Here is a 25,744-nt window from a genome sequence, read left to right on the forward strand (position 1 = left end):
TCTACCTGTCCTTGAACTTCCTCCACTAGGAACAACCCGCAGGCCTGATGCTCCACCCTTTGGGAGCACTGTTGCCCTGGTTTCTTAGGAGTTGCCTGTTCTGCTAACAGATAGGTCATCCCTACCCCACCAGGGGCTCCCTGTGGTGGGAGCAGATGGGAGTCCTTCCCAGGGACTCTTTAATTACCTTGGGTCCTGTAATTAACTCCTCACATGCTCAACCCAAAATCGGTTTGAAAAACCCAACTTCAAGGTGACAGTGGCTTCAAGAAGATAGAGGGCCATCATACCTGCAAACCACACGGCCACTTGGCGGATGGGGCCCTGCGGACTCTTAAAGAGGGCCACAGTCTGCTTCAGAAACCAGAGTGCCCTGCTCCTTTCCTGCTTCAACTGAAAGAAGCAGCATTAGATAACACAGCTGCCGAGGAGATAGATATTATCCCAACCTCAACAAGATCTTCCAGAACCTTATTTCTTCCATGAAGTCTTCCTAGATTGACCAAGCCACAGGAATGGCAATGTATACAAAGGCCATGACACACTGAGTCTTCAGGTCTACTGGTGTCCAGGTTTACGTGTAACTGTAGTCTCGGGAATTTGAATACTTGGTCCCTAATTGATGGCACTGTTGGGGGTGGGGGGTGGTTTAGAAGGAGAAGCATGTCACAGGAGGCAGGCTTTCAGAGCTTAAAGATGTGCAATTTTGAGTTTGCTTTCTCTGCTTCATGTTTGTAGTTCAAGACGCAAGCTCTTAGGTCCCTGCTTCTGCCACCATGAACTCTAACGCCCTGGAGCCATATCACAAATAAACTCTTCATGATGTTTAAATCACAGCAATCAAAAAGGAACTAATCCACTAAGCATTACCCTCTGCCATTTCTCCCTGGGAAGATGATGCTGTCTGGGAAGGGTTTCTTCAAACCCAAGCTGGGCCAAGTTCCCTGCCTTTGTACTAGAACCTGCTTTCCTCCAACTTTACCCTTTTCCAAAGTACTCCGAAGTTACCAATTCAGGTACCTCATCTCTGCAGGGTTAGAGATCTCTCATCCCTGCGAGAGCAGAGAGCACCAATAAGTGGTCTGCACGAAGTAGATAGTCTGTTAACTCAAATGTCTTGGGACCGGAGGGAGGGGTCAGGGCTGGACTCACTTGTACAGGCAGAATGACGCATCAGCTTCTGGCTTACCAGGGCACTGAGGATGGTGAATACATCATTCTTGGCAAAGACCACTTTGAGTTTGGACCAGTGCAGGATGGCAGCTATGCGGCAGAGGATGAGCCTACAGACCTGGGGAGATAAGAGGCTCAGCACACGGAACCATGGGAATGGGGTCAGGCAAAAAGGCAGAGGGGCCCAGGAGGGAGACAAGGAGCAGCTCATTTGGCCTTGGCGTACTGAAGACTCAGAAACTGCAAGGATCCAGGGTTAGGAGAAAGGCGGAGCCTGTCTAGGCATCTGGCTCTACTGAGAACCATTTTTTTTTTATCCCATGAAGAAGTTGAAGTGCTGGCTCTAATGCTTTTTCCAGTAGTAATGCTGAGTCCCACAGCAATGTGACTCTACAGCGCAGCCTTTGCACCATGGCTTTCCAACCCAAAGCGGTCACTCTGAAAACAAATGCTCCTATTTTTAGCCTCCCTTGAGACATGCTTTTGCTATGGATCCCAGGCTAGCCCCAATTGGTATGTTAGGATCTTGAATGCTAGGCTCACCAAAGTATACCACCTCACCCAGGTCTGTCAAAGCCCTAGTACTCCATCTGGTGGTCCCTGTTTTACAGAAAAGTTGACTTGACCAAAATATCCCTGAGTTCATGGTGAGGGGACATCCCTTTCTGTCACACGCTCAGCAGCATCCTTGAATGTATTTAAGGGGTCTCCTGTTACAAACCAAATCAGGAGTTTCTGAGTGTCTAGCTGTGCATGCTTCTAAGCTCCTGAGCTCAGAACTTGGCCTGTCATAGTCCAGGTCTCTATGCTCTACCCAGCATCTAACCCACAACTGGAGCTCTCCCGCCTTGAGAGCCCCATTTCTTCTCATTGGGAAGGCAAGAGCAGAAAGTAGTCTAGAGAAAGACTACAGGGGCCAAGTCAACACAGCAGAGCTAGAGGAGCTGGTACCACCATGAGACTTCCTAAATCCACAAACTTCTACTGGAGTTGGTAGTTAGCTGGGTCAAACTGGAGCCAGAGGAGACTCAGCACACTAGCCAGTCAACCACCTCTACTCAACCTCCCCAACATCAAAAGTCTAGTGCCCCGCCCCCTCAGTGTCACACAAGCCTGCCACGGCCCTGTCCAAGGGCTTACCATGTTCTGCATTAACTTCCAGTGAGAACTGAATGCCAGGCGCCATGGTCCGGCTTCTTACCTCCACCACGGCGGCATTTACATCCTTCAGGTGAAACACAAGGAGCATTAGCAAGCTGAGGACCTGGTGCCTCAAGGGAAAGACAAGAGTCATCCTCGAGACCTTAGCCAGGACACTTTCGTATATCTCGAAGGTTGTCAGGCGCAGCTGCTCTGACTCCTGGGTAAGAAGACACACATTCAGGAAGACACAGACACCTCTATGCCTGCTCTGGTCACCCAGGTCAGAACTCGGAGCTCTGTTCCCACCAGCCACCTTCCCCGTGTGCATCCCCTATCTACTTTGACCGTTCATCAGCACATCTCTCATGCATTGCTCTCAGTGACCCTCCTCTTTTGACTATTATAAAACAAGAGTGCAGATGCAATCAGTCCCCTAAGAACACTGCTGGGGATAAAAGGAAAGGGCTTTTTTTTTTTTTTACAATAGCTCCACCCTTCTCCATTGGGTCACAGCTACCTAGGGTAAGAGAACAGCAACCTCTTGATCCCTCGGGGGCTTTACCTCCTCAAAAAAGTGGACCAGAGTGAAGGTCAGCTTAATGATGAAGGAGGAGGACTGATACCAGGTGAGGTCCTTGAGGATGCGCTGCAGCATGAGGAAGGTCTCCATCGCCAGGTCACTGCTGGAGGAGTAGCAGCAGCTCAGCACGAAGGGCTGCAGGATGTTGAGATGCTTTATCTACAGAGGAACAGCCGCTCAGAATACAGTCAGGAAACAGTCCCTGCAATGCTGACCCTCAGGCAGACCACTAGGCACAAGCTCTCACACACTGCACTCTGGAAGTAGAAATGGCCCCAAGATCGGATGGTGGTCAAACTGGGCTGCCAATAGGGTACCTGGCCAGCAGCTTCCTGTCCTTCATGGGAAGAGGTGAAAATACGGAGGTTTTCTGTCTCCTGCACCATAAATTCCCCTCCTTATTGCTTTCTTCACCCCTGATGATGCCAATCTCCAGAGATGGTACCTCTGGGATCCTGGGATTGGCTGGACCTATTTTCAGAAGTGAATTATAGAACGGCTTCCTCTGGGACCTTTCCTGGATAGGAGCATGAATGACTCAAGCCAACCTGTATTCTCTACTTGGAGGACTGGCCTCAAAAGGACCTATATTCTAATTCCAAGTGTGTCACACCCTATATATGACTGGCCACACTAGCTCTCCAGATCCACCTATCCCTTCTCTATGGTATGCCCTTTACCCCTGTTCCATTTTCACCGTGTTTTTGTGTTTTGCAAAGACTTCTGTGATCTTCAGGAATAGATGCGCCGTGACTAACTCATCACAGTTGAACCAATCTGCCAGAATCTTCGTGGCAACTTCATCCACAACACTTGCCACATCTGGACAGTTGAGCAGCTGGCAAGCAGAAACCAAGAATGACCAAAAGGTAGGCAAGGGAACAACTGGATGCAGATTCTGCCTAGGGCCTTGGTCAAAGCTTAAAGGACAGTTCGCACCCTGCCATTCACTTGTGGTGCAAGTCTTCCGTATGCATCTTTGAGAAGAGTGATGGGAGACAGACAGAAGAATGCATATGGTCCTCACGGGTTCTAGAGCTTTAGTTGGGGAGCCATTAAAAACATGACCAGGAACTGCCTGGAGAGCATTCCAAGCCAGGAACAAAGTACCACAGACTGAAAGGAGCCACAGAGTACTGTGAATGGGAGATCATAAAGGAGGCAGAACTTGAAATAAACTTGAAGATAGAGGACCTCATGAAGCCCCAAATCTTTAGACAAGAAGGCCAATAATTTAATAGGAAAATAGGCAAAAGAAATGAAAAGGATTCCCAGAGACCAGAGGACTCTGCATGCCTATGTGTGTGTGTGTGTGTGTGTGTGTGTGTGTGTGTGTCTGTCTGTCTGTCTGTCTGTCTGTCTGTCTGTCTGTCTGTCTGTCTATGGACCTGTGTGTGCATGTGTGCATCTGTCTATGGGTCTGTGTGTGTGCATGTGTATGTCTGTATATATGTGTGCATGTATGCATGTATGTGCCTGTGACTGTGTATATATGAATGCATGTGTTTACCTGTGTCTCACTGTGTGTGTACATGTGTGTGTGTGCATTTGCGTGCATGTGTGTGTGTGTGTGTATGTGTATGTATGTGTGTGTAAAACCATGTAGACTTCAAAGTGGCCCATTTTTTTGTCAATTTTATATTAGATATTTTCTTCATTTACATTTCAAATGCTATCCCAAAAGTCCCCTATACCCCCCGCCCCACCCTGCTCCCACCCACTCCCATTTCTTGGCCCTGGCATTCCCCTGTACTGGGGCATATAAAGTTTGCAAGACCAAGGGACCTCTCTTCCCAATGATGGCCGACTAGTCCATCTTCTGCTACATATGCAGCTAGAGACACGAGCTCTGGGGGTACTGGTTAGTTCATATTGTTGTTAAGGTGGCCCATTCTTGTCAATTAGTCAGAACTTCTTAAATTCTCTGAGCCTGATTTTTGTTCTCCCCAAAGTGAGGATAACACACCAGGACTCAGCTTTGCAAATACTCTGAATTAAAGCACACACCCCTCTCTGTTTTAAATTCTTCTGCCTATGACTGCCTCTGGATAGAGGTAACAGTGAACAAGGAACTATAAGAGATTGCAAAATATCCCTGAGTGTCACAGATTTTAGCATTCTGTCTAAGTTCCACCCCACAGTTACCTGGCAACAGCCAGGTATGCTCTGCCCCATAGCTACCTGGCAACAGGCAGGTAGCCCTGGCCCACTATAAAAGTGACTCTTGGTCTCTTGTTTCCCTCTTGCTCTCTCTTGCCTTTTTGTTTTCACTCTGTCCCCGGAACTCTTCCCTCCTCTCTCCCCATTCCCTCCCCGCCCCCCTCTCCACATGCTCATGACTGGCCTCCATTCCTCTGCTCTTCTATCTGTGTGTGTGTGTGTGTGTCTGTCTGTCTGTCTGTCTTTGTCTCTCTGTCTGTCTGTCTGTCTGTCTGTCACTCTCTCCCTTTCTCTGCCTCTACTACCCTCTTAACTCCCCTCCCTATGCCCTGAATAAACTCTATTCTATACTATACCATCATGTGACTGGCCCCTCAGGGGGAAGGGATGCCTTGACATGGGCCTACTGAAGCATCCACTTCCCCCATACCTGACTACACATCCATAGAACATATCTCCCTTCTCTTTATCTTTTTATAAACACATCAACAGACACGGTCTCTCACCTACACATCTGGACCCACTTTCTCAGCTGGTACTTATTCCCCACTTTAAAACTGTCAAATTCCCCTCCAATTGGGCCTCCCCCACCTCTCTCCCTGAACGCCCTATCCCAAACATGCTAACCCTACTCCAGCCTGAAACTCCAATAAGGCTGGCAGCTGAGCAAGTGCTTATGTGGGTGTCTACTTGTTTCAGCTGGGCATCAGCTTTTGAGCGACTTCTAGAGTATCCCACAGTTCCAGCTGTTTCTACATCATAGCTGTAAACTAGGGAGCTTAGGCCAAACTAATGCCTGCGTCCACCCTAGAGAAATAGGCACTGAGTAGCAGGAGAATGTGCTGTGGGGTTTAGCACCCGCTGGAGCATCAGTTCTCAGCCTGTGGATAACAACCCCTTTGTGTGTGTGGGTGTGGGGTGTGTGTCACATATCAGGTATCCTGCAAATCAGATATTCACATTATAATTTATAACAACAAAATTACAGCTATGACGCAGCAACAAAATAATTCTATGGTTGGGGGTCACCACAACATGAGGAGCTGTGTTCAAGGGTCGCAGCATTAGGAAGGCTAAGAAACACTACCCAAGAGGATTCTAATATGCAGCCAGGGCTCAGAGCTGCTGCACTAGGAAATCAACCTCTGGCTGTGTATGCTACTCTTCTGTGCTGTTTCTCAAAGCTAAGCTCAGGGACCATCTGCTTACACAGCCAGCTGAATGCTTTAGAAACCAAAGGCTCCTGTGGACCCCATGTCTGCTGAGCTAAGGATGTGTGCTGAGCTAAGCCTCTCTGATAAGGACTCAGGGGTTTATCTGTCTTGTGATCAACAGCCTCAGTGGTTTGATTACACCAATTCCTGAGATCACTGCATGAACGCACCCCCAACTAGTCAGGCCTCTGTATCCTCCAAGAGAATTCTTCACATCCTTATCAAGTGTCTGCTAGCATCTTAGAATGAAGATCACTGTTTATATCCTAGTACTATTGCTATCGTATTATCTTCTGTCAGAATTCAAAAGTAATCCCTTTCTCTCTTCCTTCCTTCCTTCCTTCCTTCCTTCCTTCCTTCCTTCCTTCCTTCCTTCCTTCCTTCCTTTCTCTCTCTCTCTCTCTCTCTCTCTCTCTCTCTCTCTCTTTCTTTCTTTCTAAGTAGGTTGGGACTAGTGAGCTGGATCAGTGGATAAAGGCGCTTGCTGCCAAGATTGAGACCTGAGTTCAGTCTCTGGGACCCATGTGATGGAAGGACAGAACTGGCTCTTGCATATTGTTCTCTGATTGCCACATGTGCGTGCACACATGCGCGCACGCACACACACACACACACACACACACAAACAAACAAACAAACAAACAAATAAAATGTCTTTGAAATAGGTAGTTTGAATTTTTAAAGAAGCTGATTTAACCCTTCCTGTCTGGGCCGGTGCCCTGAGCAAACCTTGGGTAGTCCCACAACACCCAGAGGAAGATCCACTCCCAGATACTCTTTACACACCCAGGATCATAGGATCCCCTGAGCAGACCTTGGGCACAAAGTCCGAAGCCAGTCCTATAACACACAGAAGAAACTCCACTCCCAGGCACTCTAACATGCTCAGGATCCTGGGATCCAGATCCTAAGAGCTTGCTCACACAAGGATCTCAGGGTCACAGAGGCAGCTTGACTCCCAGGAGCTCTGACACAACCAGGATCACAGGATCACAGAGACAGCTGAATTCTGAGGAGTTCTGACACAACCAGGATCACAGGAAGGATGGGCTTCTGTCAGATACAGCAAGGGTAGGTAGCACCAGAGATAATAAGATGGCAGGAGGCAAGTGTAAGAACATAAGCAACAGAAACCAAGGTTACTTGGCATCATCAGAACCCAATTCACCACCACAGCAAGTCCTGGACACACCATCACACCAGAAAAGCAAGATTCGGATCTAAAATCACTTCTCATGATGGTGATAGAGGACTGTAAGCAGGACATAAATAACTCCTTTAAAGAAATACAGGTGAACACAGGTAAACAGGTAGAAGTCCTTAAAGAGGAAACCCAAAAAATCCCTTAAAGAATTACAGGAAAACATAATCAAACAGGTGATGGAAATGAACAAAACCATCCAAAATCTCAAAAGGTAAATAGAAACAATAAATCACAAATGGAGACAACCCTGGAGTTAGATAACCTAGGAAAGAGATCAGGAGTCCTAGATGCAAGCATCACCAACAGAATACAAGAGATAGGAGAGAGAATCTCAGGTGCAGAAGATACCATAGAAAACATTATCACAACAGTCAAAGAAAATGCAAAAAGCAAAAAGCTCCTAACCAAAAACATCCAGGAAATCCAGGACACAATGAGAAGACCAAACCTAAGGATAATAGGTATAGAAGAGAGCAAAGATTCCCAACTTAAAGGGCCAGTAAATATCTTCAACAAAATTATAGAAGAAAACTTCCCTAACCTAAAGAAAGAGATGCCCGTGAACATACAAGAAGCCTACAGAACTCAATATAGACTAGACCAGAAAGAAATTCCTCCTGTCACATAATAATCAAAACTCCAAATGCACTAAACAAAAAAAGAATATTAAAAGCAGTAAGGGGAAAAGGTCAAGTAACATATAAAGGCAGACCTATCAGAATTACACCAAACTTCTCACCAGAGACTAGAAGGCTAGAAGATCCTGGGCAGATGTTGTACAGACCCTAAGAGAACACAAATGCTACTAGACCCAGCAAAACCCTCAATTAACATAGATGGAGAAACAAAGATATTCCATGACAAAACCAAATTTACACAATATCTTTCCATAAGTCCAGCCCTACAAAGGGTAATAGATGGAAAACACCAACACAAGGAGGGAAACTACACCCTAGAAAAAGCAAGAAAGTAATCTTTCAACAAACCCAAAAGAAGATAACCACACAAACAATTCCATCTCTAACAACAAAAACAACAGAAAGTAGCAGTCACTTTTCCTTAATCTCCTCTCTCTCCCTCTCCCTCTCCCTCTCCCTCTCCCTCTCCCTCTCCCTCTCCCTCTCCCTCTCCCTCTCCCTCTCCCTCTCCCTCTCCCTCTCCCTCTCCCTCTCCCTCTCCCTCTCCCTCTCCCTCTCCCTCTCCCTCTCCCTCTCCCTCTCCCTCTCCCTCTCCCTCTCCCTCTCCCTCTCTGTCTCCCTCTCTCCCCGAACTCAGAAATCCACCTGCCTCTGCCTCCCAAGTGCTGGGATTAAAGGCATGTGACACCACTGCCCAGCCTTTAATATCTCTTAACATCAATGGACTCAATTCCAAACAAAACAAAACAAACAAACAAAAAACTAACAGACTGAATACATAAACAGGACCCAGCATTTTGCTGCATACAGGAAATGCACCTCAGTGACAAAGACAGACACTACCTCAGAGTAAAAGGTTGGAATACAATTTTCCAAGCAAATGGTCCCAAGAGACAAGCTGGAGTAGCTATTCTAATATTGAATAAAATAACTTTCAACCAAAAGTTATCAAAAAAAAAAAAAAAGATAAGGAAGGACACTTCATACTGGTCAAAGGAAAAACCTACCAAGGTGAACTCTCAATTCTGAACATCTATGCTCCAAATGCAAGGGCACCCACATTCATAAAAGAAACTTTACTAAAGCTCAAAGCACACATCATACCCACACACACACACAATAATAGTAGGAGACTTCAACACCCCACTCTCATGGAAACAGAAACTAAACGGAGAAACAGTGAAACTAACAGAAGTTATGACCAAATGGATCTAACAGATATTTATAGAACATTTCATCCTAAAGCAAAAGAATATACCCTTTTCTCAGCACTTCAAGGTACCTTCTCCAAAACTGACCATATAATATCTCTCTATTTTATAATATTTTGAGGTCACAAAACAGGCCTCAACAGATACAAGAAGGTTGAAATAATCCCATGCATCATATCAGATCACCATGGACTAAGGTTGGTCTTAAATACTACCAAAAACAATACAAAGCACACATACACATGGAAGCTGAGCAACACTTCACTCAATGATAACTTGGTCAAGGAAGAATTTAATGATAATGAAGACACATCATACCAAAACTCATGGGACACAATGAAAGCAGTGGTAAGAGGAAAACTCATAGCTCTCAGTGCCTCCAAAAAGAAACTGAAGAGAGCTTACACTAGCAGCTTGACAGCACACCTGAAGGCTCTAAAACAAAAAGAAGCAAATACACCCAAGAGGAGAAGATGGCAGGAAAGAATCAAACTCAGGGCTAAAATCAACCAAATAGAAACAAACAAACAAAATGATATTAAGAATCAACAAAACCAAGAGCTGGCGCTTTGAGAAAAATCAACAAGATAGATAAACCCTTAGCCAGACTAACTAGAGGGCACAGACACAGTGTCCAAATTAATAAACTCAGAAATGAAAAAGGGAGATATAACAACGAAATATATCTTAAAATAATTATTCTGTTTGTTGAATATTAACAGTTTAAAATATTAAAATCATGTTCTACAAACATCACAAAAAAGTTGTTGTTGTTTTTTTTTTTTAAATCTGATTTAAAATTCTGGCAAGGCAAGACCTCAAAGGCCTTCCCAGTCCCCGCTGGTGGGAGCCTAAAGCGCTCTAGCTTTACTGGAAAGCACCTGCACACCAGAACCGAACGTCAGAGAAGCCACTCACCCTTGAAACTCGTGTTTCCACATACTACAGTCAACAGTTAAGGCTGTGGTCTAAAATACGGGAAAGATTTTGCATAGGGGTGTTTATTCCAGTAGTGTTTATACTTGTGTCAAATCAGATACAGAGCACTTCATCAGTTATAGAACACTTGTGTTAAACACTTCTCACAAAGAAACCTGTTTCCTTATAGACTGACTAAAAAGTTAATTTAAAAACCAAAAATGCAATGAAAAGAGCCAAACAGAATATTTGAGAATGATTTCAACCTTATACACTCATACATACAGAGAGAGAGAGAGAGAGAGAGAGGTTCCTTTTTTTTTTTTTTTTTTTTTTTTTGAGACAGGGTTTCTCTGTATAGTCCTGGCTGTCCTGGAACTCACTTTGTAGACCAGGCTGGCCTCGAACTCAGAAATCCGCCTGCCTCTGCCTCCCGAGTGCTGGGATTAAAGGCGTGCGCCACCACGCCCGGCTTGAGAGGTTCCTTTTAACCACTGAAAAGATTAATGGTTTTATACAATGTATATACATTTCTGAATTCTCTACACATTTTCCCCCTGTCCAGTGACTGAACTATAGAGTGACTTCAGCTTGTCAAAGCTGAAGTAACAGCAAGAGAGAAATTTGGGGTCAGAGACAAAGCCTTGGGATTGAGGCAGAGGGAGGCTTGTGACTCAAAGAAACCTCATCAAGAATTCTTACCCCTGTTCCCAGCCTGTCCATGGGCAGAGGTAGACCAGGCCACTTCTCTCCCTGGGAGCCTTCTAGAGGAGTTCCCTGAGCACAGTTGCTTCCCTGGAAGATGTCCCCACTGCCCTCTGCCCACCCTTCACCAGTCACCTCTGTCAGGAACACCAGGGCTGTGAAGTAATTGGTACAGCTTGGGCTCTGGAGGGTCTTAATGAAGCTGCTGAAGACAGGGCGATTGTGCCAGCAGTTCTTGACGACCAGAGATCTGAGATAACAACAGAGTGCTCAGAGTAAGGTGGAGGCCACAGAAGAGGGCCAAAGCACAGAAGGTTCTCCACCCAGGGACAGGACACAGCTCACCTGGCTAGCAGAGTGACTCCTTCATAATGGCTTTCAGGGCTGACAAGCAGTTCCCAGCCACCAAGTGTCTGAATATAAGACATGTGGTCTACGTACCCAGAGCTGCGCATTAAGGTCTTCAATGCCTCTACAGAAGAACTGGGGACACAGCAGGAGTCAGGGAGCTACTGCCAGCCATACTCTCCTAACCCACATGACTCCCACCCATCCTGTGACTAGTGAACTTGGCCATGGAACGCTTCCAGACCAAGAACATTTCACAGTTGAATCGGACAAGGGTTATGAGGGTCTCTGAGGCAGCACAGGAAGCCTGCAGAGACTGGAGGAATGGAATCTAGGTTGTGGCCCACGAATTTTGCTTTGATTTTGCTTTAGTACAAAACAAAAACAAAAACAAAAAAACAAAACGCATTCACCCACTAGGGCAGCCACTTTAAAGTCTTTTCAAGGAAGTCTGGGAAGGCTTATTGAGTCGATGTGTGTGTCATAAGTGTGGAGGATGTAAAAGACCAAGTTAGTGAGGGTGCCAAGGCACTGTGTGCAGAGCATAACCCTTAGCACACTGGCCCAAAGGCCCAAGGTACCTCATGGTGTCCACAGATTCAGTTTCAGGCAGCCCATCCTGGGCCACGGTGCTCCCTTTAGTCACCAGGGAAGAGATTTGGAAAAGCAGTGCCACAAACAGGGAGGCGAAGAAGGTCTGCACCTCGAACTGCTGGCTCGGTACCAGCAGCAGCTCGTGGATGGCCCTGGTGGCCTGGAGTGAAGAGCAGGCCACTTTTACCGTCACTCATAGTTCCTGTCATAGTCCCTATCGCCTGTCCAGGGAAGTCACCGATATTGCCAGCAAGGGAAGACCAAGCACAAGACAGACTGCCTCTAGAACACTGTTATGTGCTCTTGTAACTATAGGTCCACTTTCGCCTCTCAGGGCTCTTCAGCATCCAGGCAGGCCTGGGGTGTTTGCCTTACAACACTGTACCCCCACCTCCAGCACCAAAATCTGGTTCTTCTGTTCTAAGCAAGTCAATTGGCTACAAACCCCCTTTCTCTCCCAGCCTGGAGACTCTGCTATTAGAGTGTCCAACTAAACATGGGTCCCTAAGTGGTACTACTGGTCCATAGACCCCAGGCTAGCCCATCAGAAATCCCGGTGCAGTTCCTTCCCAGCTCCCAGCCCCGCCATACAATCAGTGTTGAGAGCTCTGTTTCATGATCAGCCTCCTGGTCCTGAGGTGCCTGGGGTGAAATTATCTTCTGCAGTAGATACTCCATGATCTCTTGGTAGCTTTTTGGAAAGGAAGCCAGGATTTCCCAGGATTTATGTGTCTCTCTGCAGAGTCAGAAACCACCAACAGTTATAGGCGACCCATTTTCTGCTGTTCTACAGTGCTTTCTTGAAGGCTCTTTACTTCTTCAGGCCCATCCTGGGTTCCTGCTATCATCCTTCCCTGTGTCCCCTCTTCAATTCCTGTCACTTTTCCTTTAGTTCTTTTCACTATCCCATTGCCCTCAGGCTCCACTGTTCCATTACATTGCATATGGGCAAATAGGAAAATGTTCCCTTAGCGCATGGGCCTGATAACATCTAAGACCAAAGCTTGTTGAGTTCCCTTGAATGCATCAGGTCAAGCCCATGACCATGTCAAACACTCCTTAGTTCCACCAACACTGCATCTGGGGCTGGAGATACAGCTCAGTCAGTTGCATGATTGCATAGTATGCATGGTCCCTGGTTCAATCCCATCACTACATGAATTTGGTGCAGTGTAATGCCAGCACATGGGAGATGGAGCCAGGAAGATCAGGAGTTCATGGTCATCTTCAATCAAATAGGTAGTTTGAGGCCAGCTTGGGCTACATGAGTCTCTCCTCCACTCCCATTCAAAAAGAAAGGAAGTAAAGAAGGAGAGGGGAGGGGAGGGGAGGGGAGGGGAGGGGAGGGGAGGGGAGGGGAGGGGAGGGGAGGGGAGGGGAGGGGAGGGGAGGAGAGGGGAGGGGAGGGGAGGAGAGGGGAGAAGAGATTCCAGACTCCTCCAGCCCCCCAGGTATCAGCATGAGAATGTAGGAGGGGCACCATAGTTACAGCAAAGACACGAGGGAGCAAGTGTGGGACAGCTGCATGATAAAATGTATAAAACAATCTAAGGGACTGACACCCAGGTCTAACCAACTAGAAGAGACCTAGCAATACAACAGTAGGACTGTATCAGATCAAATAAATATAAAGACATTCAGACACAGAGGGTTTACGAACACATTTTTAACCAGTCTTGTATAATAATTTTGCATGTAGTAGAAAACATTTTTTATTTCAAATATCCATTCAACCTATGATAGAATTGATAAGCAGAGCATACCGTTCATACACATCAAAAATCTTAATCTAAAAGGGGGGGGTGTTAAAGATCATGTTCCCCAATTGTTAAAGAGAAGAAATTGATCAAAATGTCTAACATTTGGAGACATGTTCAGTTTAAGACCCTGGGAGAAGGGACTGAGGTGCACATTTTACATATCAAAGCAGACCTGGCCTCCAGGTTCTCCCAGCATCCCTCAGTCCCTACCTAGTACCCCGCCCCCAATCCTGAACATTCCAGTCCAGGGGCTGGGCTGCCTTTGCCCCAGAGGCTCCTCCCTATATAATCCAGACATTTTGATCTGTTTTCTCCTCCTCCTCTTCCTCTTCCTCCTCCTCCTCCTCCTCTTCTTTCTCTTCTTCTCTCTCTCTCCAACCTCTCCCCATGGTGACTCCTCTGGCCTTAATTCCTAGGCCAGTAAACTTGCCCAAGAGCAGCTGCCCAATAAATTTATCAGCCTTTAATATATGCTAATCTGGCTTGAACTGGCTCATTTTACCAGTGGAGAAATAAGCTATCAGACAGAAGTTGTTTAAGATCTTTATAGGGGACTGGTGAGGTGGTTCAGTGGTTAAGAGCACTGACTGCTCTTCAAGAGGTCCTGAGTTCAATTCCCAGCAACCACATGGTGACTCACACCATGTAATGAGATCCAATCCCTCTTCTGGTGTCTCTGAAGATAGTACACACATTAAAATAAATAAATAAATACATAGTTTTTTAAAAAGTTGTTTTAAAAAAAGATCTGTACAGATGTATCATTGGATATTTGATGAAATTTAAAGTTGATTTGTGTTCTTTGTTTTGTTTTGTTTTAATTAGCAGAATAAAGTAGAAACTTCCTTCCCATGATAAGAACATTTATTAGAAATTAATAATAAGCAATTTAAGTTTCTGTTGTCCACCAAGAGTGAGCAAGCCCATTGTAGTCTTGCTGACTACAATGGAAAACACAAAAATCTTTCCTCCCCTTTTCTCAGAGGTTCATAGATACAGACAGAAGTCAGTGAGGAGACAGCTGAGTAATGCTATCAATGAGCTCAATCTAATTTATAAAACTCAAATTGGATTAGGTTCTAAAAAATTAATAAAAGCAGGCAGCTTGGTGACTGAAGCCAGAACAAGGAAAACTAACCTATTGAGGAAAAACCCCTCTTTTATCTCCCAACTTTGACCTACACATGACCCCAGAGCAAAACCGTGCACCAGACACTGGCAACAGAACCTCTGGGTGAAGTTCTGTCTCCCTGGAGCAATAGGAAATGCCCTATGAGTCAGGAGGCATGAGTGAGTCTTTGTTCATTATTCTCTTTCCAATCCCTGTCTGGGTGACTCGGACAGACCCGCAGGGTGGAAGCTGTCCAGCTGCAACGCAAAGAGAAGTGGCTTGGTAGGTAGGGCGAGGAAGAAATCTGCTACTGGTGAGCGTTTGTAACTTGTGTCTGTGGTGCTAGGGATCAATCCTCAGGGCCTTGCACAAGCCTTGTGAGGCTTCCATTGCCTGACCACAGGCTAACACCTGGTACACCATAATACACACGTATTATGGTCCTTGTTGTTTGCCAGATCTTTCCCCACCACCACCCCACTTTATCACCCTGGTAACTGTGCTGTACAAAGAGAGCCCAGCTTGACAAACAGAAGACTTGGGAAAAGATCCTTCAGAGGCAGCAAGTGAGGGCCTGGTTCTATGTGGAAGCCAGCACAGCTCCCACTCTCAGGTTACTCAGGTACTGAAGAAGGCTCAAATAATCCCGAGACAAAGGGAGATAGCGATGTGGGAAAGAAGCAGAACTATCAGCCTAGAAGTCTATTCAGTGAAAATAATTTTCTAATGAGAGTAAAATAGGAAACAGTCTCATGCGAAAAAAAACTAAGGGAAATTTTGTTACTCAAAGACGTGAAATCTTTTCAGTGAAATCTTAATGAAAGTCTTTAGCTGAGGAGAAATTTTATTATATGAAAATAAGAACTTTGATAATAAAAAGTAAAAATAATAAAAAATAATAAAAATAGTAAATATTTGGGTAGCTGTAATGGATCATTTTCTCCTCTTAGTTTAAAAATACACATGACTGTGGACAAGAAAAACAACAACCTTTGACAGTCTATTCAGTATATGTACATGTGACATAGATGACAGCCATCATATGAAGCAAGGAAGACAATAGAAACTGTAGGATCTTCCTTTTCCTAAAGTTATTGACATTAGCTCTTAGTAGGCTGCAGTGTGGCCATATAAACTCTTAACCACTGAATAAATTAAAAGTAAAATCTGATCTAATAAATGTCCAGGTAAAGAAAAATGGATACAAGAAAGAACTCAAGTAAGTCAAAAAGTTGCAGAAAACAGGCTCGAGATATACAAAACAGAGAGACAGAAAACAATGATAAAACTGTGCATAAATCCAAAGAAACCACCAATTACATTAATTGTAAATGGTTTAAATTTATAATTTATTAAAAGGGAAGGATTTTCAGATCTAGCACATGATCTAGCTTTGTGGTAGACCATTTGGCCCAACATGCATGAGACTCTAAGGTCAATCCACACAACCACAAAAAGCCAGTATGGACACATACAAAAACCCCTAAAATGTACCTGTGTATTATGTAAAAGAAACTTATTTTAGATATATTAGTTAACATAAAAGAACAGAAAAACAAATGATGTCCTAGTCTAAAAGGTACAATTTACTATATTAATAGGATGAGATAGAAAAAAAACCACACAATCATTTTAGTAGATGTAATTAAAATATTTAACTAAATTTAATTTCCATTTGTGATAAACACTCTTAATAAAAAACTGCAACTGCAAAGGAACTTTCTTTAATACTATTTGAAATACTTAAAGTTTTATCTTGTTTGGGGTTGGAAAGATGACTCATTGGTTTGGAGTACATACTGCTCTAGAAGAAAGAGTTCCCAGACTTGGTTCCCAGCACTCACATCAGACAGCTTCACAACCATCTATAAATAGATGGTCCAGCTCCAGGGGATCTGATGCCCTCTTTACAAATCCACCTATACATAGATTTATAGATGATATATAGGTTTATAGATATTTAGTTATATAGATGATATGTCGATATATAGATGATATATAGACATATAGATGATATATAGATATTTAGATATGTAGATTATATAAATGTATAGATATATAAATTAGATATATAGATATATATATAGATGTATAGATGTATAGATATAGAGATGTATAGATATAGAGATATAGATATATAGATATATAAATAGATACATAGATATAGATATAGAGATATAGAGATAGAGATAGATAATATAGAGATATAAAGATAGAGAGATAGAGAGATAGAGATATATATAGACATTGTGTGTGTGTGTATGTCAAAAGACATTTGTGCTGCTGAAGAAATGGATTAGCAGTCAAAAGCACTGGCTGCTCTCCCAAAATGCCTGGGTTCCATTCTTAGCACTCACATGGCAGTTCACAACCATCTGTAACTCCAGTTCCAGGGAATCCAACACCTTCTTCTGGCCTCTGTTAGTATCAGGCATGCACATGGTGCCCAGGCATGCATATAAACAAAACACCCATACACACAAAGTTAAACTAAATTAAATTAAAGACAACTTGTGAGAATCTGCTTTTCCTTATACCATGTGGGACCCAGAGTTTGAACTTGAGTCATCAGACGTGGTGACAGTATCTTTACCTGCTAAGCCATCCACATATTATATGGTTTTAGATACAGGACACTGTGGAAAAGGCAAAATGATGGGGATAGAAGACAGACAAGTGGCTGCCAGCAACCGAGGGGCCAGCAAGGAGCTGGCCCTAGGAAGCACACGGGAACTGGGGAGGTGGTCATGGACTTTTGCCGCCATGGCTGCTGATGATTCTTGTGACTATACATACATTTAAAGAATCTATATAACTGTATGTTAAAACAGTGAGCTTGCTACATGTATAGTAACTTTTTATTTAAAAAAGAAAATTAAAATTATAATATAGTATAGCCTTACAATATAAGACCAAGAAGCCATTCAAATTTGGCCTATTACAGAGTTTTAACTTAGAAAATTCTGTAATAAAACATTAAATGGAAAGATATACAAATTAGTAATACAGTATGGGCTTAACTATGCATATATATTGTATAGAATATAACACATACATTGTATAGAATATATATTTTATAAATAACACATATGTGTTATATAATATAGTATACATATATTATATATAAATAGTTTTTCTTTTTTCTTTTTCTTTTTCTTTTTTTTAAATAAATGCTTTGGAACTTCTATTTTGAACTGTTTTGGAATCTTTTCAGTTTTCATCGTCCCCACATTGATTTTTTTTTTAAGTACACTCACTTATATGAGTACACTGTGTGTCTTTAGACACACCAGAAGAGGGCATCAGATCCTATTACAGATGGTGGTGAGCCATCATGTGGTTGCTGGGATTTGAACTCAGGACCTCTGGAAGAGCAATCAGTGCTCTTAACCACTGAGCCATTTCTCCGACCCATAAATAGTTTTTCTACCTGCTTTCAGAAGATAGACAAATTATAAATTACACCCAAATGATAACATAAGGAGCTATTCGCTAAAATTTAATACATTGTTTTTGCTTTGCTCTTTCTAAATTTTACATGCTTCCAAGATTTTCTGTGGTAAAGCAGACAGCTGTTAGGATCACTCTTCTATGAATAAATAAGAAAATATTCAATCTTTGAATATATGGCAAGAATAAGCTAGGGACTGGGGAGACGCATCTGGAGCCCCAGCACCTCCACATAAAGTTGCATACAGCAGCTCACGTCTGTTAACCCAGGACTGGGGAGGCAGAGAGCCAGGTCCCGGGAGCCTGGTGACAAACTCATCAAACTGCACTGGTGAGTCCTAGCTTCAGTGAGAAACCCTGTCTGAGAAAAATAGGGTGGTTAAGGAAGAAGATACACATTACTGTCTCTGGCCACCACACACATGTGTACAAATCTGCAGACACATATGTAGCTGACGGGTAGCTCACCTTTGTGATTGGTCCTTTATTTTAAACAGCGTCAGGATAACCTCCTCTGTGTGGGACTGGACCAGCAATTGGAAGACCTTCTTTATGGTATTCTGGGCAGTTTTCTCGGTGGCTCTGTCTATGTGGTAGTAAATTAACTTGATGATTTCTGACACCTGAAAGAGTGGGATGGGGGCTTTTTCTGGACTGCAACACCGGCAGAACAGGAGTCACAGGCCACTGAAGTGTGTGGCTGCAAACAATATAGTATCTAGTGTCAGGACCAAGTCCACCTCTGTCTGCAGCACTTGGCTCTGGCCAGATGATCCCAATGGACCCATAGCTCCAGACTTTCAGAGGGGCAGACAGAATGCAGTCATGGAGGAAAACATGGCATAAAGAATAAAGGAAGAATGACTTGGGAAATGAGAGATGGCCATGTGACAAGAGGAGATGGCCGACAGAACCGTGTGCTGCTAAGCCAGCCTGTTTGGTAGGCTAGAAGTGTTCTCAGCTTCCAATATATTCAATGAGTTTATAAGCATACCCCATTGTCTTAGTCAGGCTAGAAGTGTTCTCAGCTTCCAATATATTCAATGAGTTTATAAGCATACCCCATTGTCTTAGTCAGGGTTTCTATTCCTGCACAAACATCATAACCAAGAAGCAGTTGGGGAGGAAAGGGTTTATTCAGCTTACACTTCCATACTGCTGTTCATCACCAAGGAAGTCAGGACTGGAACTCAAACAGGTCAGAAAGCAGGAGCTGATGCAGAGGCCATGGAGGGATGTTCTTTACTGGCTTGCTCAGCCTGCTCTCTTATAGAACCAAGACTACCAGCCCAGAGATGGTCCCACCCACAAGGGGCCTTTCCCCCTTGATCACTAATTGAGAAAATGCCTTACAGTTGGATCTCATGGAGGCATTTCCTCAACTGAAGCTCCTTTCTCTGTGAAAAATCCAGCTGTGTTAAATTGACACAAAACTAGCCAGTACACCCATCATCATCATGTCAAGATGTATCTGCATGTTTCCATGTTGTCAAGGTATGAGTCAGAAGTGGACCCATGTGTCCCCCATGGGTCCATGCCTTCAACACTTGTTCCTCGGCTCTTAGCATTATTTTGGGAGGCTATGGAACCCTCAGGGAGACCTAGCTAGTGACTCTAGGGCCAGGCCTCTGAAGGCGATAGCCTGGGCTCTGGTTCCTGTCTCCTCTTCCACACACTCCTGCTGCCATGCACTGAGAGTCTCCTTGCCATGTGTACCTTGTCAGGGTAGACAGAAAACCTCTGAAACTGGGAACCGAAACAAATCTTCCCTTCTGTTTTGTTTTGTTCTGTTTTGTTTGTTTGGAGACAGGATTTCTCTGTGTAGCCCTGGCTGTCCTGGAACTTGCTCTATAGACCAGACTGGCATAGAAATCACAGAGATCTGCCTGCCTTTATCCTAACAGTTAAGCCCGAATGCTGGGATTAAAGGTGTACAGCAGCCAGCTCCCCTTCGTTCTTAAAATTGTATCTGCCAGGCCTTTGGTTGGTCACGAATACCTACCTTTGTCCTCAACCAGGCATTCTCTCACCGATATGAAGGAGCAGCTACACACACAGAACACATGCATAGTGTGTGGAAGCAGGAGGAATGACCGAGGTCTCTCCTGGTCCTGTGAGGCCATAGCACTCCTCTACTCTACCTTCAACCTAATTCTTTCCATCCTAGTGGAGACAGAGGCCTGGACATCACTACTTCATTCTTCTCCACAGAAATAGCTTTTGCACTATTCTGAAAACAGCTCACCAAAGTCAGCTTTTCTCTTTGGAGTTAAGGGATTTGAGTTTCCTCAAGCTCACGTTGCTAAGACATAAATCCAGATTCCCCCAAGACAAAACAGAAAGACATCGAAGCAGGGAGCCCCCCTAAAAACCTACCTTGGCAACTTCTGTAGCAGAGTGCCTCAGGACCATCTTTAACATCTTGGAGGCTGCAGAGATATCGTTCGGGCTGCCGTTGATCATGGACTCCAGGGCCACCAAAATCACATTGGCTCTCTCCACAGGGGTCAGGTATTTCCTGAAGAACTGAGAGAAGAGAGGAGCTCTCCATTCCAGCTTCCCACGTGAGGACTGCCCCCCAAAGCATCTGGCATCTGCCCGCAGAGACCCAGCAGGCAGGGTTCAGCTAGCAGACAGCCAGGGAAGCATTTATGGCGTAAAGTCACCTCCAGAGTGCCACCTACTCTGATGTCCCCAAGAGGAGCGATAGTCCAGACAGCGGGACACAGAAGAGGCTGGCAAAGGCCTTTTCTTTCTAAACATGAAATGCAGTTAGGTGAGCCCCTTGGAAGCAGGCTCTATGCCTAGTGACTTTACAGTATTCCAAAGCAAGCAGAAAGGCAGACATGCCCAACACAGGACTCTGCGAATGTGAAGCTCACTGCAATCAACCAACATTGGTACCAATGTTGTGTGTGGCTTCACCGTTGGTATCTAGGGAGGAGTGTGAACAAGATGCTCGATGACTTTGCCCTCTGGGTACTCACCATCATCCCAAATAGTGTGGAGGGAAAAGCTAATAGTGGCCGTGGCAGGGCACTGAGATTAGCTAGAAAGACTGAGTCCAGTCCTGAGGAGACTGGGGAGCAAGGTACAGCAATGAGGTAGACTATGTGAAGGCAAGGGTGCACAGGACCTCAGTGTGACTAGAGCATCCTACGAGGAAGACTGGGGAAAGCAGGAAGAGGAGACTGAGGGAGGACAAGGCAGGACAGGTAAGGGAGGAACCAGACCACAATGGCCTCTCTGGACCCACAGAGGAGGTTCAGCCTGCAGAGTAAGGAGAACAGTTTGCACTCGGCCTGAAGGAAACTCGGAGAGGTTTGTATTTTAGAAACATTTTTCCTGATGACAGAGAAGTGGCTGGAAATGGAACACTTAGTAAGAGGCTGCTGTAGTAACCAGGCAAGAGGTGATGGGGACTCAATTACAGTAACTGATGTGGGGCTGCAGCAGGGTGGACAGATTGAAGAGCCAAACGGGAGGAAGAGACAGACGGGTGTGGTGTGGAGTTGGATGTGAAGAGGACGAGAAGAAGGAGCAGAGGGTGTTTTCTATGTATCTGGCTGGGGTGACCTGGGTTGACTGAACTTAGGGACATCAGCACTTCTTTCTAAAACCCTCTTGGTGACCTCAAAGTTCACAGGACTCAAGTGTCACTAGGAGAGGATATGCCTCACACTTTTAGCCACCTGTCTCTGAGAACTTGGACTTTGAAAGCGCTCCTATTTGTAGGGATCATTACTTCTATAATCTACTCTCCAGCCTCCTTTCTCCCCTGCTAGCTCCCACCACCACTACCTCTGGACATCCCATGCATGTGGGTATCTGGGTTACCAGTGTGAGACTCTGCATGTTGGCCGTCAAGTTTCCACGGAATTGCTTCTGCAAGTTCTTCAGGATGGCCTCCGTCTTCGGTCTGATACCTCCAATCCAAAAACAGCAAGTTAAGGGGCTGGGCCTTAACAGTGAAAAATGAACCCATGCTCCCATCTCTCCTCCAAGCTTCTGAGGGCCATGGAGACAAATAGATGAAAAGGCATTGGCCCAAAAGAACAGAGGGACTTCTCTAGCACTCTAGGGAGGTGAGGGGGAGGATGTGGATTAGGAGTCAAGCTGGCCCCTGTTCCAAATGTGTGAACCCCACCCCACACTGTCCCTCCACTGAATCATAAGAAGCCAGGGTCTCTGAAATTGCTTTTGGGGGAGTTTGCAAATGCCTTGGTACCTCTGTGAGCATGACTATTTGAAACAGAAGGGTTAGATTGGAGAGGTAAAGCCCCCACATTTGTTCTGCAAGAAAAACTGCTTACTCTCCTGGTACTGTTCATATGGTTGGGATGGGGCAGCTGGGAAATACTGAGAACCCAGGTGGATCCCACAAGTGACTGTAAACTTAGCTGCCCTCCTAAGGATGTCATTGAAACGGACACAGTATCAGATATGGGGCTGGCATTTATCCAAGGAAAGGTTGTTGGTTTCGTCAATTGATCTCCTGGTCTCTCTGCATCATGGTATATCATGCCTCTCTCAGATGCCCCTGCTAGAGGGAGCGGCCTTTTGCGGTAAGTCTGAAACAATGCCTCTATTCACCGATTCCGTGCATCCAGCTGCAAGTGGCCCCAGAGTGCAGTTCACTTACTTCTCTGAAGCACGAGGATGATGAACAGGTAGTTCAGTGCCTCTAATGCGCCTGTAGAGATGTCTTGGCTGGGATTCAGGCAGAGGATGCTGAAGGTGCCCACCAGTTTCCCAGTTATGGAGAACGATGCCATGTTCTGACAGGAAGCAGAAATAATCGCCTCTCCTCATCCTGAGGGAACCTCTCCCTGCTGTGGTCCCCACCCCAAACTTCTTCCTTCCACCACTGTATCTATGTATCCCATCTCTTCTACCCTACAATATCCTGGCCAAGAAAAGTTTCCCTAGCCAACCTGCAAGGGAAAGGACAGACAGAGAGCCCTGAAACACGTTACTCCAAGGGCACTGGGTCTCTATCTAGCTGTATAGGCCAAGGACTTCAAGTAGGCTCATCAAAGCTTATTAGGCCCAGGACAAACCCAAGAACAAATTGAGCTTCTTGATTGTCAGGGACAGAAATAAACCCTGATGCAGTAAAGTGGCACACACTCTGATTACACGCCCCCCAGTTGCCCCTGCAGAACCCTGGCTCAGGCAGTGTCTCTGTCCAGAGAAGCAAGGCATGCTGGGTCAGTCTTGCGACAATCAACAAATACTCACTGACAGTTCAGAGAAATTACAAATGAACCTCAGCAATCGGGAGATAGTGCCCAGGGCTCGGATCTGCTCGTACATTTTGTCTGACATCATTAACCAGGGTAAGATGATCTGCAGAAGGGACAGAGAGGCTCATCAACATGGCGGCGGAACAGCGCTCCCTTCCTAGCTGGACAATCAGAAGGAACAACAGGAGGAAGCTACAGCGAACTTGGAAGGGAAGTCCTAATTCATTCAATCTGTTCCCTTTTGAGTCTTTTCACACAGGAAATGCAGAGGGGTGGTGTGGGAGGGGAGAGAGAGAGAGAGAGAGAGAGAGAGAGAGAGAGAGAGAGAGAGAGAGAGAGAGAGAGAGAGAGAGAGACCACCCATACCTGGTATCAAATACAAACTCTAACAAGTCACAGATGTATACTTAAAATCTAGAATTAAGCTGGTCTGGTCTGGGCAGCTCACACCTATAACCCTAGCATTCAGTAGACAGAGAGAGGTAGGAGGACGGCTGTGAGTTCAAGACAAGCCTGAGTTTTATTTCTTCATGTGCAGTGACTCAAGTATGCAGTATCTTTAATATCTTTTCATCAAGTTCTGCTGGGTAACCTGTATTGTGAGAGGGGTCTATGACAGTCCCCTTGACCTACTGCTTGAAGGAAGGTAGCTCCCACCAGCTAGTGGGAGCTTGAAAGCCTATGGTGTCTAGTAGAGGTATTATCCCTCTATATAGTGGAACATCATTTAAACTCTTTATATATTGTTTTTATGTAGAGTTTACCCTAAATATCTTTACTATTATTCTACTGTTCAAAGTCAAATTAAAATAAATTATGTCACTATAGTTTTATAGGAAAAAAATTTTTTTAAACAAAGTAGCAAATATAATCCAAATTTTGTTGCATATAAAATAACCTGTTTTCTGGTCATCCTACCAAAAGCAACTGTCAACCCAATCCCCACCAAGATCATAACACAAATCTTTACAGACCTTGAAAGGACAATTCTTAACTTTGTATGGAAGAAAGAGAAAACAGGGTGGTTAAAACAATCCTGTACAATAAAAGAACTGCTGGAGGTATCACTGCTCCTGATTTCAATTGTACTACAGAGCTATAGTAATAAAAACAGCATGGTATTGACATAAAAACAGGTCTGTTGTTCAATTGCATCAAATTGAAGACACACACACCTATGGACTTTTTTTATGAAGACCCCTGAAACACACACTAGAAAAACAAGACAGCATTTTCAACAAATGGTACTGACTAAACTGGATGTCCACATATAGAAGAATGCAAATACATCATTTCTACCTCCCCGCAAAAACTCAAGTCCAAGTGGATCAAAGCTGGCAATATAAAACTACATACACCAAACCTAATAGGAGAGAGTGTGGGGAAAAGCCTTGAACACATGGGAGAGAAGACAGTCTCCTGAACAGAACACCAATAGCTCAGGCACTAAGATCAACAACTAAAAAATAGGACCTCATGAAACCAAAAAGCTTGTATAACACAAAGGACACTGTCAGTCAGACAAAGTGGCAGCTGACAGGATGGAAAAAGGTTTTTACCAACTCTACATCTGATAGAGGACTAATATCCAAAATATATAGCGAGCTCAAGAAACTAGATATCAAAAAACAAAAACAAAAAAACCCCACAAATAATCCAATTAAAAATACAGTTCAGGGCTGGAGAGATGGCTCAGCAGTTAAGAGCACTGACTGCTCTTTCAGAGGTCCTGAGCTCAATTCCCAGCAACCATATGATGGTTCACAACCATCTGTAATGGACCCTTTTCTGGTGTTTCTGAAGACAGCTGCAGTGTACTCATATACATAAAATAAACAAATATTTTTTTTAAAAAAGGAGAGTACAGATCTAGATGGAATTCTCAATGGTACAATCTCAAAGTGGATGAGAAACACTTAAAAGAAATATTTAACATCCTTAGCCATCAGGGAAATGCAAATCAAAATTACTTTGAGATCTTATACCTATCAAAATGGATAAGATTGATAACAGAAGTGACAGCTCATGCTGGTGAGGATGTGGAGCAAGGGGACTCTCCTCCATTGCTGATGGAAGTGCAAACTTGTACAGTCACTATGGAAATCATTGTGTCAGTTCCTCAGAAAATTGGAGTTATCTCCCTCAAGATCCAGCTATACTGCTCTTGGGCATATACCCAAAAGATGCTTCATCTTATTATGAGAACACTTGCTCAGCTATGTTCGATGCAGCTTTATTCATAATAGCCAGAAACTGGAAACAACCTAGATGTCCCTCAACCAGAGAATG

At 44.5% G+C, this 25,744-nt stretch overlaps 1 protein-coding gene across 1 annotated transcript in view; it reads right to left on the minus strand.

Moving 5' to 3' along the window:
• LOC110301141 (maestro heat-like repeat-containing protein family member 7) overlaps nt 1–25,744 on the minus strand; it is a 35,000-nt gene that overhangs the window by 1,276 nt on the left and 7,980 nt on the right. The window contains exons 7-20 of the mRNA XM_021171409.3: nt 23,451–23,558; nt 22,852–22,987; nt 22,047–22,135; nt 20,586–20,735; nt 18,678–18,832; nt 12,480–12,624; nt 11,876–12,048; nt 11,292–11,429; nt 11,082–11,196; nt 3,594–3,734; nt 2,879–3,055; nt 2,375–2,533; nt 1,190–1,291; nt 291–393 (exon numbers count right to left, since the gene is read on the minus strand). Coding sequence (XP_021027068.1) covers nt 291–393; nt 1,190–1,291; nt 2,375–2,533; nt 2,879–3,055; nt 3,594–3,734; nt 11,082–11,196; nt 11,292–11,429; nt 11,876–12,048; nt 12,480–12,624; nt 18,678–18,832; nt 20,586–20,735; nt 22,047–22,135; nt 22,852–22,987; nt 23,451–23,558 — 1,891 coding nt within the window. The remainder of the gene's footprint in view (nt 1–290; nt 394–1,189; nt 1,292–2,374; nt 2,534–2,878; nt 3,056–3,593; nt 3,735–11,081; nt 11,197–11,291; nt 11,430–11,875; nt 12,049–12,479; nt 12,625–18,677; nt 18,833–20,585; nt 20,736–22,046; nt 22,136–22,851; nt 22,988–23,450; nt 23,559–25,744) is intronic.

Source organism: Mus caroli, unplaced genomic scaffold (assembly GCF_978045245.1).
Source record: "Mus caroli unplaced genomic scaffold, Mus_caroli_1 scaffold_1, whole genome shotgun sequence".
NCBI classification, from domain to species: Eukaryota; Metazoa; Chordata; class Mammalia; order Rodentia; family Muridae; genus Mus; species Mus caroli.